This window comes from Dipodomys ordii, unplaced genomic scaffold (genome assembly GCF_000151885.1).
Source record: "Dipodomys ordii isolate 6190 unplaced genomic scaffold, Dord_2.0 Scaffold177, whole genome shotgun sequence".
Taxonomy (NCBI): domain Eukaryota; kingdom Metazoa; phylum Chordata; class Mammalia; order Rodentia; family Heteromyidae; genus Dipodomys; species Dipodomys ordii.
In genome coordinates, this window is record NW_012267393.1 from 2,000,949 (window position 1) to 2,014,763 (window position 13,815).

Here is a 13,815-nt window from a genome sequence, read left to right on the forward strand (position 1 = left end):
TTAAGACTAGTGGAAAGATAGCTTCACTGAAACTCAAGAGGTTTTGCCTTTTACACCTAGGTCTGCAATTGACTCCCCACATTAGTTTAAAATAATAACAATAACAACTTGCTGAGCACTGGTGCCTCACACCTGTAATCCTAGCTACTCAGGAGGCTGAGATCTGAGGATTGTTGTTCGAAGCCAACTGAAGCCGGAAGGTCCGTAAGACTCTTTAATCTTCAATCAAACACCAAAAAGCCAGAAGTGGACCTGTGCTTCAAGCAGTAGAGTGGGAGGCCTTATGCAGAAAAGCTCAGGGATGACACCTAGGCCCTGAATTCAAACCCTAGGACCAACGCCGAAATACTAATACTAACAAAACAATCATTAGAACTATATACATGAGTTCTATGATCATTGCTTCTCCCTAACATTGTGAGGAAAAGATTCCAGGCTGACCTGTCCCAGGGACATTTTTCACCTCCATCTAGGCCTCCTCAAGGTGGTACCTCTGGAAATTTCCTCCATAGGGGGGGATCAGTGCAGAGGGCTGGGGAGCATGGGATGAATGGCAGATGGATGATTGACAGGGAAACTGACGCACTGCGTTTTCTGTCAGCTCCACGAGGTGGCACTCTGTCGGGAAGATGTCCCTCTGGACAGGTGGGCCTTGTGGATGATTCTGGCCATACCCCAATTTGCAGGACAGAGAGGTGACATTCCGAAATGCTGTTCGGAAGCGACGGGACAGTAGGTTATAGATAATGGGATTGACAGCCGAGCTCAGGTAGAAGAATACACCTGAAATACAAAGGAATCGGTTAATGGGGCAGCAGACACATTAGGGAGAGGTCTGCCTATTGCACAGAGGCCTGGATTTCCTGCCACTGAATCTTTTCAGAAAGAGCAGTATCTCTAAGACTCTAAATCGAGACAACAAAACGCTCTGAGTAGATTTAACACCTGTGCACTTGGGGATCAAACACACAGAAAGATTAAAGAGTCTTAGAGGAGGAAAAAATAAATAAAAGTAGACTGGCCTGGGATCTGAGATGAGAGATTCTGTAACTTCCTTTGATCTGTGCTTGTCTAAATTAAAGAACATGTTCCCATAGCACGAAGAGGAGATGGTTAGCCATCAGAGGAAAGAAGGGTGGTTGGTTTTTTAAATTCTCCTTACGATTGGAATTTTACTTAAATGTCTAATTGGAAATTGCAAGTAAATGGAGGAATGGTAACTCAGTCAGCACTCACAATCCCTGTAAACATTTCTTCCAAGCAAATATTCCCCAAACTCTTTTTCCTAGCCTATCTTTGCTCCCTTGAGGATTCTCCTACATTATTTGACTAATTGCATGGTATTATTTATGTTACCTACCAGATGCCTGGCACCCAGTCAAAGTTCAATTTGTTATACACTCTTCTGTTAACACCATACCTTATTCTCTTTTCTTTCTTTCTCCCTCCCTCCCTTCTTTCTTCTTTTTTTTCTTTTTCTTCCTTCCTTCCTTTCCTTTCTTTCTTTTCTTTTTTCTTTCTTTCCTTCCTTCCTTTCCTTCCTCTTTCTTTTTTCCTTTCTCTTTTTTCTTCTTCCTTTCTTTCTTTCCTTTCTCTCTTTCCTTCCTTTCTTTCTCTTTCCTTCCTTTTTCTTTCTTTCTTTTTCTCTTTCTTTCTTTCTTTCTCTCTTACTCTCTTTCTTTCTTTCTTTCTTTCTTTCTTTCTTTCTTTCTTTCTTTGCTAGGCCTAGGGTCTGAGCTCAGGGCCTATGTGCTGTCCTGGAGCTTCGTCGTGCTCAAGGCTAGAGCTCTACCACTTGAGCCACAGCAGAACTTCCATTTTTTTTTTCCTCAGTAGTTTATTTAAGATAAGCGTCTCATCGACTTTCCTGCCTGGGCTGGGTTTTGAATCGTGATCCTCAGATCTCAGCCTCCTGAGTAGCTAGGATGACAGCCATTAGCCACCAGAGCCCAGCTAGGAACTGAACTCTTACTGAGGTTCAGGGCCATCAAGGGATATAGCCAAACTCAATAAGGAACACTACGCTGATACAAAACAATGTCAGTTAAGAACAAAATATGTCTCACTAAGAGGTACTGTATGGCAGTTCCCACAGTGATCTATGTCCTTGTGTTTGCAAGGACTGGGACATCACAAAGGATTTTGTGGGCAAGCATGAAGTCTGGTGACATATTCGAATGGGCCGGAGACAGCTGAGGAAGAGAGGGGAGGGTAAGGCAGTGTGATGTGCAGAGGCCATGTGGACAAGGGAAGGATATAGCGCCCCCTAGTGATTACACGGCCAGGTGAATCCTGTTAATGAAAATGTTACCATTGAGAAGTGGAAATGACTTAGGGTATTTTCTGATTAGTTGATGATGATGATGATGATGATGTTTGGTGTTAGTTTGTTTGGAGCTTGAACTCGGGCCTGGGTGCTGTCCCTTAGCTTTTGTTTCCTTTCAAGGCTAGTTCTCTACCACTTGAGCCACAGCCCCACTTCCAGCTTTTTTGGGTGGCTAATTGGAGATACCAGTCTTACTGACTTTCCCCTGCCTGGGCTGGCTTCGAACTATGATCCTCAGATCTCAGCCTCCTGACTAACGAGGTGTGAGCCACCAGGTGCCTAGCTATGGTATTTTCTGATGGTTTCAGAGAATTAGCGTTCATCTTGTTTGTAATGTGGAGGGCAGGGGAGATGGTATTTTAATAGCAGCATGACATTATTGAAGCCATACTTAGCATCTTTTCTTGTGCTTTTATATAATTATCTTTAAGTAGTTGTACCAAGGGGTTTCAATTCAATGTGTCATTTTGTGCGCAATGCACCTCAATCAACATTACCTCATTCTTCATTCTCTTCCATCTCTCCTAAACCCATCCATCCCCTCCACATACCCAGTTCCATTTGCCCCTCTAGACACTGAATATCATGACTATATTTGCCCACCCTTCCTCTCTCCATTCATTTGCCCACCTCGAAACCTAAATTAAGGTGTCCCTTTGCTATATCTGAAGAGGTTCATTGACTAGTCAAGTCTCACATGATTTTGGAGTCTTCCTCAATTTATTTAGATCATCTATTTTTCTCCTATTAACCCTAGGATAAGAGCTGGAAATGTTTTTGAGATTTGGCCTTGCCATTACTAATATTTATGTATGATCTATGCACATAACGGCTGAGTATAAAGGGCAGGTAAGAAGGAGGCTCATGGTTCTCAGTGGGCATTTATGTGTTACTATCTTTTGCTCCATGTCTATTTGGAGCCTAACTCATGGAAACAAATCTTATCTGATCTTCTCTTCTCTCTGCTTATGTCTTTGTGAGCTAAAAAGTCCCCAAGCAAACTATTGACTAACAGAGGTAGAAGGATCCAAAGCCAATAGTCACACTGACTGAAAAAGGGAGACTTTATGGTTGATCTCTGCTCTGGTTTTTGACCATGAACTTGACATTCAATGCCCTAGACTTGAGTTCTTGTTTTCACTGTTTGTCCACTGAGCGGCTTTGGGCAAGTCACTTCTGGAGTTGTTTCTATGATCATAAAATATTAATGTTTATATTCTGTTATTATTATTATTAATGGTAATATCACCTTATTGTGGTGATGCTAGAATGTCATGGTAGTTGACAACTTACAATCTCTTTCATGCCTATTATTTCAACTGCTTCTGCGTGTGTGTGTGTGTGTGTGTGTGTGTGTGTGTACGTGCATGCACACGTGCGCGCCAGTACTGGGACTTGAACTCGAGACCTCCCATTCTTGCTTAGCTTTTTCACTCTACCACTTGCTTGGTTATCTGTGATAAGTCTCATGTACTTTTTCATCTTCAGACTATGATCCTTGGATCAAAGCGTCCTGAGTAATGAGGACTCCAGGAGTCAGCTGCTGGTGCCCAGATCGTTTGATTTGCTTTTAACCATCAGGCCATGGCTGTCTAGAGCAGACATGACTGCCCAATATGGTGGAGGCATCTTGGACATGGAGAAAGCCAACCTGTGCAGTGGCTCACACCTGTAATCTTAGCTACTCAAGGCTGAGATCTGAGGATCATAGTTGAAAGCTAGCCCAGGCAGGAAAATCTGTGAGATTCTTACCTCTAATTAATCACAGAAAAAACTGGAAGTAGTACTGTAGCCCAAGCAGTAGAGTGCTAGCCTGAAGCAAAAGGAACTTAGTGACAGTTCCCAGGCCCAGAGTTCAAGCCTCCGGAAGGCAAAAGAAAAAAAAAAAAGAATATTAATGAAGTACAAATCAAGTCACTCATCTTAGTGACCTTCCCATTCCTGATTTCTACCCTATTCCATGTCCCCCTTGACAAAACGCATAATCAGAACAGCATACATAAGGCCTTGATGAACCCTGAGTTCCCTTCACAACAGAGTATGAGATTTCAGGGACACTATATGTGCTAAATTAACATCATCCAGCCATTGGAAGAGAAACCAAAGCAATCCTGATTCCTTCAGTGTGGTAGAAAATAGCCTCTAGAATAGCGATCTGGTAGATTTCTTTTGGCCAAATCACAGACCTCTCATCAATCTTGGAGTCCAATGGAAATCAAATTCCTTCACTCCAGGGGACCAGATTTCTGTGAGATGTTGGGATAATAAGACTATGAGTCTACGCATAATGAAGAAAAGGCTGAAGTGAATCCAGGCCTCTGTCATGCAGCCCACCTAAGCCAGTTTTACCTGACACCACGTGGATGAGATTGAACGCAGCCGCGAGGGACTCAGTCCACTCCTCCACAAAGCTGAAGAACAGCCGGTCAATGTGGAATGGGGTCCAACACACAGCAAATACCAGGACCAGGACAACTGGAAGAGGGTGGGAAATGGGAGAGAAGGGGTAGTGTGGGTGAGAAGCGGTGAATGATGCACGCTCTGAGTCTTCAGTTCCTACTAGCAGTTTCCCCCCCCCACCTTCGTGAAGCTAGAACTGTTATAGACACACTAAATTCTAGAGAGACTCAATGTAGAATGTTCTAACAGAAGTATTCAATGCATTAGATCTACGCTCAGTTTTGTATAGTGTGTGTGTGTGTGTGTGTGTGTGTGTGTGTGTGTTTTGGTCCTGGGGCTTGAACTCAGAGCCTGGGTGCTATCCTTGAGTTTTTGTGCTCAAAGGACTCTTACCACTTGAGCCATAGCTCCACTTCCAGCATTTTGGTGGTTAATTAGAGATAAGAGTCTAATAGACTCTCCTGCCCTGGCTGACTTTCAACCGCAATCCTCAGATCTCAGCCTCCTGAATCAATAGGAGTACAGGCGTGAGCCACCAGCACCTAGCTTAGTTTTTTGTATGATAACTTATATAATTGTTTTCCTTAGAATATTAAAAAAAAAAGGATGCGACACTGTGGCTCAAGTAGAAGAGAACTCACCTTGAACAGGGACAGAGCCTAGGCCCAGAGTTCAAGCCCCAGGACCGGCAAAATATTACTACTACTACTTTGAATTTCTCTCAAAATTCTAAAGATATAATAATAATAGATGGGGATGATGATGATGATTCCTATTATTGAAAGTGAAGCATGCTGCAAGGTAGACAGTAGGAGCCATTCAGATTGATTGCGTAAGTAAATGGCTGTGTTTGAGGAATTGGTGGTGTTTAAAGTCACCGATGAATAAGGAACTGTTAAACACATGAAATTCTCTCATTGTTGTTAAGATGATTGGGAGGTGGTGGAATCTTTAGAAGATGGACCTTAGTTGGAAGAAGTAGGTTATGGGGGAAGAGTGGAGTAGGTTGCCCTTGGGTAGGGATTGCTCCATGACTAATTCTCTCTCTTCTTCTTTCTTCCTGTCTCTCTGGCTTTGTGTCTCTTCCCTGTTTTACTCTGTCTCTCTGTACATCTCTCTCTGTATCTCTATATCTCTCTGTGTTTCTCTGTTTTTGTCACAGGTTCTCTCTGTCAGTCTTTGTCCCTCAATCTCTGTCTCTGCCCCCCAACCCTTTGTTGGTCATGGGCTTGAATTCAGAGCCTAGGTTCTGTCTTTTGAGCTCTTTTGCTCAAGGCTAGCACTCTACCACTTGGAGCCACATCTCCACTTTCAGCTTTTCAGGTGGTTCATGGGAGATAAGAGGCTCATAAACTTTCCTGCCTGGGCTGGCTTTGAACCATGATCCTCAGATCTCAGCCTCCTGAGTAGCTAGGATTACAGGTGTGAGCCAGCAGTGCTCAGCTCCATGGTCTATTTTTAAGGAACCCAATAACCTAATTTAAGTTAACTTTTCCGGAGAGGAGTGGGGGATGTTGGGAGGCTCAGAGAGTGGATGGAATTTACCACAGATCACTGAGTAGAGCGCACTGCAACAAATGTATCGTAGGAAACAGACTTTCAAGGCATGAGAAAGCCTGAGGGAGAAAGATGGATCAGGATGTGAGTTAGGTTGCAGGTCAGGTCAGCAGCAGCACTTTGCCAGGAAGGACCACAATTCCTTTGTACTAACAAACAAGAAAAGGAAACTTCAAAAGTAAAAGGTAGGGCCTTACACAGCATCTTGGTGACTGGTTTGCGGGATGGTCTGTGAATATTTACAGTCATTTCTTCAGCCTCCAGGGACTCATCTTTCTTCAGCTGAAAGAGAAGTGCAAAGATTTGGTGCCAGGCACTGGTGGCTCATGCCTGTAATCCTAACTACTCAGGAGGCCGTGAGAGCTGAGGATCGCAGTTCAAAGCCACCCCGGGCAGGAAAGTCCATGAGACTCTTATCCCCAATCAAACACCAGAAAACTGGAAGTGGCACTGTAGCTCAAGTGGTAGAGTGACAGCTTTAAGCTGAAGAGCTCAAGGACAGTGCCCAGGCCCAGAGTTCAAGCCCCATGACCACCACCACCACCAACAAAAAAGATTTGGTAACTGTAACGTGTCACTGTGAAGTGATCTCAAGATGTGGGATTCAGACTGTCCAGGCTGGCTTTGAACTGAGATTGTCAGGATCTCAGCCTCCTGAGTAGCTAGGCTTACAGGTGTGAGCCACCAGTACTTAACTGTGTCTATTTCTTTTTCTTTTCTTTTTGGATGTTCACCAGATAAAGGAAGCTTTACTAATAATTGAGAAATGGTGATCAAATATCCAGAAATTAATGTAATACACAGTTCATCCTCTGGTGTATTTTTTCCCCCTCATTTCTCTTGCCAAGTAGGACCTTTATTCTCTCTTCGGCAATTTTTACTCCTTCCTCCCACTTGGTCATGATTTTGGCTGGAAGTGACCCCAGCTCAAGCTCCCACGGTTGTCCTCAAGTAACCTGGCAAATTAGAGCCTCCGACTCCCCAGCCACAGTGATTGGATAATGAGATTTCAGATATTGGACCAATGAGATTTCAGATATTTGCTCCTACTTCTTGGGAATGGAAATCTCATTTCCCTTTTATTGGGACTGCCACAGGGAGCCCTTCTTTGCCTAATGTGAGGTCTAGACTTACAAGACCAACTTGTTTTCCATTGTGAGAAAAGAGCTTAGACCCAGAAGTGGGCTACTAATGGAATTTGAAGTTCAAACCAGCACCATGCCAGAGACAGCAAAAAACACAGGAAACTTGTCTAGGTCTTGGATGACATTTTGAGTTTTACTGGAAAAATCCTTACCAAGAACTGGCTGAACATGTGGACTTCTGATCTATACCCATGTTCTACCAGATTGTGTTGCATATCCCCACAGGCCAAACCAAATGTCCTTACAGATTGATAAGAACCACCAATGAAAATGATTCTATGTAGTGTCGTGGCTAGAAGAGAAACAATCTCTACTATGATAGATAGATAGATAGATTGGATAGATAAAGCTGGGCACTTGTGGCTCAAGTCTGTAATCCTAGCTACTCAAGAGGTTGAGATCTGAGGATTGCTGTTTGAAGCCAGTCTTGGCAGGAAAGGCCTATGAGACTCTTATCCCAATGAACCACCGAAAAGCAAGACATGAAGGTTTGATTCAAATGGTAGAGCACGAGTCTTGAGAAAAAAAGCTCAGGGACAGTGCCCCAGCCCTGAGTTTAGAAAGAAGGAAGGTGGGGGAGGGGAGGAGGAAGATGATGAGGAAGAAGAAGACAAGGAGGAGGAGGAAGATGATGAGGAAGAAGAAGACAAGGAGGAGGAGGAAGATGAGGAGAAAGACACACCAGGATGCGATGGCCACAAAAAACATTAATTCTAGATGGGTACTTGTGGCTCATATCTATGATCCTAGCAGTTCAGTAGGCTGAGATCTGAGGACCAAGGTGTTAAGGTAGCCAGGGCAGGAAAAGTCAGTGAGACTCTTATTTTATTTTTTTTTCCAGTCATGGAGCCTGAACTCTGGGCCTGGGCACTGTCCCTCAGCTCTTCAGCTCAAGGCTAGCGCTCTACCACTGGAGCCACAGCACCACTTCCAGCTTTTTCTGCTTATGTGGTGCTGAGGAATCGAACCCAGGGCCTCATGCTTGCAAGGCAAGTGCTCTACCACTGAGCCACCTTCCCAGCCCTGAGACTCTTATTTTAAAAAGCCTGAAATGGAACTGCAGTTCAAGTGGTAGAGTGCCAGCTTTGAGTACAAAAGCTCGGGGAAAACACCCAGGCCCTAAGTTCAAGCCCCAGGACTGGTGAGCATACATACACACACACACACATACACACACATGCACGCACAGACCTCCCCCCCACACACTGGTTGCCTCTAAAGTTCAACAAATGTACATCCTGTATCTTTACCAAAGATAAAAGCTCCTTGAAGTCAGATATCTGTCAGGATGATAGGGGTTGTGAGCAATCCTTGGTATAATTACTGCCATCTGATCACATCTGTCTCTCGATCATTTGCTCACCAGCTATACCTTTGCTTTCATAAGGTAACACCAAGGCCTGGGAGGTTTGGCTCTTTAGAACCACTTAGAACTCAGAACAAGCAAGGAAATAGTGTAGTGATGTACCAAGGAAATAAAAGGGAGGGAAATGTGATCAGTAATGACACAGTCATAACAAAACAGGGCTTTAGGTGGTGGGGTGGGGACTGAACACCAACATGTGGCAGGCAGAAAGATAAATCAGTTATTACTGCAATTATCATGCTGAGTCCATTTAAATAAGTAATGGAACCTATAGTTTTAGTGCCAATACTGGGGCGTGAACTCAGACCCTGTGTACTGTCCCTTGGCTCTTTCACTCAAGGCCAGCACTCTACTACTTCAGCCACAGCCTCACTACCATCTTTTTACTGGTTAATTAGAAATCAAATGTCGCTCAGGTATGTCTGCACAGGTAGGTTTCAAACCTTGATCTTCAGATTTGAACCTCATAAACAGGATTTCAAGTGTGAGCCACCGGTCCCTGGCCAAATGTCACTTCTTGATTGGGTTGAAGAGCTCTGGATGGTAATAAGATCTACCCCCTAAGGAGTAATTTCCTCCAATAAAACATTAAAGCAAACATATCACCTATGGACAAGCCTCCTGTATAAGAAGAACTTTCACTAAAAGAAAGTCACGTGTCAGTCTATTTATGCTGCCGGCTCTTGCAGTTATAATAGCACAACAGCTCATTAGAGGAAGAATGAAAAACTAAATATTTATGCCACTGCCCAGTGTTTTGACACAAATTGAAAGGACTGGCAGAGTAGAAGAAAATCCAATTTGTCAAGTCAACATTAAATGCTGCTTTAGAATGAATAGTAATTTCATTTCCCTTTAGATGTTTAACAAAGAAGATATCCAAAATGGTTTCTACCATACCATCCTTCAAACTTGTGTGTGTGTGTGCACGTGCATGTGTGTGCATGCGTGCACATGCATGCACACACACACAGTCCTGGGGCTTGAAGTCAAGACTTTGAGCTCTTATTTGGCTTGTGCTCAAGGCTGTCTGCCTCTTGATCCATACCTCCATTTCTGACCTTTTGCTAATTAATTAGAGAGCAAAGACTGAGATTTGCCAGCCCAGGCTGGTTTTGATCTATGATCTTCAGATCTCAGCTTCCTGAGTAGCTAGGATTACCAGTGTGAGTCGTTGATGCTTGGCTGTGTCCTCCAAACTTTTATTTGAGAGCTCAAGGGACCAAAGAAGACTGAAATGTGTGGTCACTATGGGCATTCAGAAGCCTTCCTACCTCCCTCTGTCCCACTGACATTACAAGTAAAAGGGAGCTGGGCACTGGTGCTCATGCCTGTAATCTTAACTACTCAGGAGGTTGAGATCTGAGGATCACAGTTCAAAGCTAGTCTCAGCAGAAAAGTCCATGAGATCTTACCTCCCATTAACCAATAAAAAGCCAGATGTGGACCTGTGGATCAAGAGGTAGAGCACTAGCCTTGAACAACAAAAAAAAATCTCCAGGATAGGGCCCAGGCTCTGAGTTCAAGGCCCAGAACCTGCACAGAAAACTAAAATTTAAATTTAAAAAACAAACAAACAAACTTAAAAAAATTCTGTCATAATCATGATCCGCATCTGGGTAAGTTTGGAAACAAAATACAGCTCCCTCCTATAGCTGTGCAAGGTGGTTGCTAGGTAATTTGTAGAAAAGAAATTTAGAGAAGAAATGTAGAGAAAAAAAGAGCTCAGTTTGCCACTATAAGCATAGAAGAAACTTAGCATGAAGACCACTCGAGCTAAGTGTTCATTTTTTTTCTCAATTGCAGGTGTCTCTTACATTTCTTTTTTCTCTATCTCATGTGTTTATGTCTTCATCAATCTCTTCAATCTGTACTTTCAGTCTGCATCAACAGGAAACTAGCTGATTCCCTTCAGGTTTTTTTTTTAAATTATTGTTATTATAGAGGTGATGTATAGAGGAACCGCCATTATATGAGTCAGGTAATGAGTACATTTCCTTTTGTACAGTGTCTTCTGCTCCCTCGCTCTCTCCCAGTCCTCCCTCCCATCTCTACCCACGCGTTGTATAGTTCACTTTCATTAGTGTGTCCAGTGAGCCTCTTGGCTATACTTTTCCCTCTTTTCCCCCAGAGGTCTATACCTCCCCCATCATCCTGAAGATATACATGTGAATACACCTTATATAAGGTAAAAGAGACAGAATATGTATATGTATACATCATACACACGTACACACGTACATACACAGAAACATACACAAATACATACACCTATACACATACATGTATACACACAAATATGCACACATATAAACATGCACACAGATACAAATATATACATACACAGATTCATACACATACACATACAAATGCATACACATACAATATATCCAATACATATTCATACACACATGTATGCACATATACATACAAATGCAGATACATATACATATACAAATATGCTTACATACACATGAACACACATACAAATACATATAGCTAGACATGCACACATATGGAAATATACACAGGTGCATATGCATATACTTTTGCCTATACATATACATATACACAAATAAATGTATGCACATATACACAGGTATACAAATACACAGGTGCATATGCATATACTTTTGCCTATACATATACATACACAAATGAATGTATGCACATATACACATGTATACAAATACACATACACACATATATACAGATATGTATGCACATATATACATATAAACACCCATACATGTGTACAAATACATGTTCATACATGCACACATATAGACACATACACACATTTCACTTATTTTGGTATTTCAACCATAAGTTCTAAGTACCAACAAGGAAGTCTTTGATGTTAAACATGGCATCTCTGTCTTGGACTATGGACTAGGTATTGGTAGTTCATGTTCTCTCCCATTAAATTGGTGCAGAGAACATTCCCACATAAGCAGTGGGTGGGGGGAATGGAGGAGACAGGAAGGAGCTGGCCTAGCCTGTGGTGGGTGCTCAGAGTGTGCTTACCTTGCCCTCCATCAACTGACATGCTTATAATACGTCTCCACTTCAGACTTCCTGAATCAGATTTTCCCACCAGCTCAGAGGAGTAGATGGCTACCTCTAAGAGATCAAGTATATAGAGAAGATAATGGGATATGCCCCAAAGGAGAGGCTGCATGGTTGACCTTTTTAAAAACCGATTGTTTCATTGGAGGCATGTCGGTTTCTTTCTTCAAATTCTCTTTAGATGTGCAGAGGGGTTTCAGAGCAACATGTAACTTTATGAGAGTACAATGGGTCTCAATCTGTGTCACCATCATTCTCCCCCATCTCTTCCACCCCCCCTTCTCAACTCAGTCACTCCCCCCTCCTTCCAGTTCAGAATGGCTCTAGTCCTGTGTTTCTCTGAGCTCTGAGCTTGCAGATCCCACTCCCCAGAGTACTCACCCTGAGCCCCATGAGGAAATAGAGGACACTGATGAGAGCCATAGGGAGGACGTAGAAGAGGAAGGAGGTGACCTGGATGATGGAGTTATAGATCCACAGGGGTCTGATGACTGCACAGGTAGCAGAGCCGGGGACCAGGGACCCGTTGGGGAAGTGGTGCACCTTGATGCCGTGGATACTGGTATTGGGCAGAGAGAAGATGATGGAGAAGATCCAGATGATGCTGAGGATTCGGAGGGCCCTCCTCCGAGTGCTGTCTAGCTTGGCCCGGAACGGGTGGACGATGGCCACGTAGCGCTCCACGCTGACCATGGTCACGCTGAGGATGGAGGTAAAGCAGACAGTCTCAAAGAGGGCGGTCTTGAAGTAGCAGCCCAGGGGCCCAAACAGGAAGGGGTAGTTGTGCCACATCTCATAGGTTTCCAGTGGCAGGCCCAGCAGCAGGACCAGGAGATCAGAGATGGCCAGGCTGAAGAGGTAGTAGTTGGTGGGTGTCTTCATTGTCTGATGTCGGACGATCACCAAGCACACCAAGAGATTTCCCACCATCCCCACTAGGAAAATCAAGGAGTACACGGCGGACATGGGGAGGCAGAGGGGGCTGCGTCGAGGGCCGTAGAGACAGGCCAGGTACTCCTCAGTGCTGTTCAGACAGTTCATCAGTGGATCCTCCGCTTCTTGCTGGGAGATACAGGGGTCGTTGCCAAGCGTGTCCATCCCTGGTATGAAAAATAAAAATTCCTTTCCTCCTAGGAGGGCTGTGTCCCAAGCTGAGCCACAGGAAGGAAAAGTAAGCAAGCAAGCAGTCAGGAAAGCAGAGGCTCAGAGAAAGAAGGCCTGGCCCAGGGAAAGGGTCAGAGCTTCAGACCCCACGTTGGACAGCTCCCAGCTGTTCATTCATCCCTTGTGAGAAGCCCCCAGTGCAGAGGCCACGCCCCTCAGCAAGAAGCCCTGCCCCTGAAAAGCTGGGAGCCAATGAGTGTTGTCAGGGCCCCCCCCTCCACTACCACAGCGGCCCCTCCCCCAGTAGACTTAAAGCCAATGAGTGGTGCCAGGGCTCCCCCTGCAGCAGAGGCCACGCCCCCAGCAGGCTGGAAGCCAGTGAGTGTTATCAGCTCCTCCCTGAAGCTCAGAGGCCACGCCTCCAGTAGGCAGGAAGCCAGTGACTGGTATCAGCCTCCCCAGCACAGAGGCCACGCCCCCCCAGCAGGCTGGAAGCCAGTGAGTGGTGTCAGCTCCTCCCTGAAGCTCAGAGGCCACGCCCCCCAGCAGGCTGGAAGCCAGTGAGTGGTGTCAGCTCCTCCCTGAAGCTCAGAGGCCACGCCCCCAGCAGGCTGGATGCCAATGAGTGGTGTCAGCTCCTCCCTGAAGCTCAGAGGCTACGCCCCCAGTAGGCAGGAAGCCAGTGACTGGTATCAGCCTCCCCAGTAGAGGCCACGCCCCCCAGCAGGTTGGAAGCCAGTGAGTGGTGTCAGCTCCTCCCTGAAGCTCAGAGGCCACGCCCCCGGTAGACAGGAGGCCAGTGACTGGTATCAGCCTCCCCAGCACAGAGGCCACGCCCCCCCAGCAGG

At 44.8% G+C, this 13,815-nt stretch overlaps 1 protein-coding gene across 1 annotated transcript; it reads right to left on the reverse strand.

The window, feature by feature from the left end:
* Positions 1-469: 469 nt before the first annotated feature.
* Nmur2 (neuromedin U receptor 2) lies at positions 470-12,904 on the reverse strand. Its single transcript, XM_013033792.1, has 4 exons — positions 12,245-12,904; positions 6,481-6,565; positions 4,676-4,801; positions 470-783 (listed from the first exon to the last, which is right to left on the reverse strand). Exons 1-4 carry the CDS (start codon positions 12,902-12,904, stop codon positions 470-472), a joined length of 1,185 nt encoding a protein of 394 aa, XP_012889246.1.
* Positions 12,905-13,815: the final 911 nt, after the last annotated feature.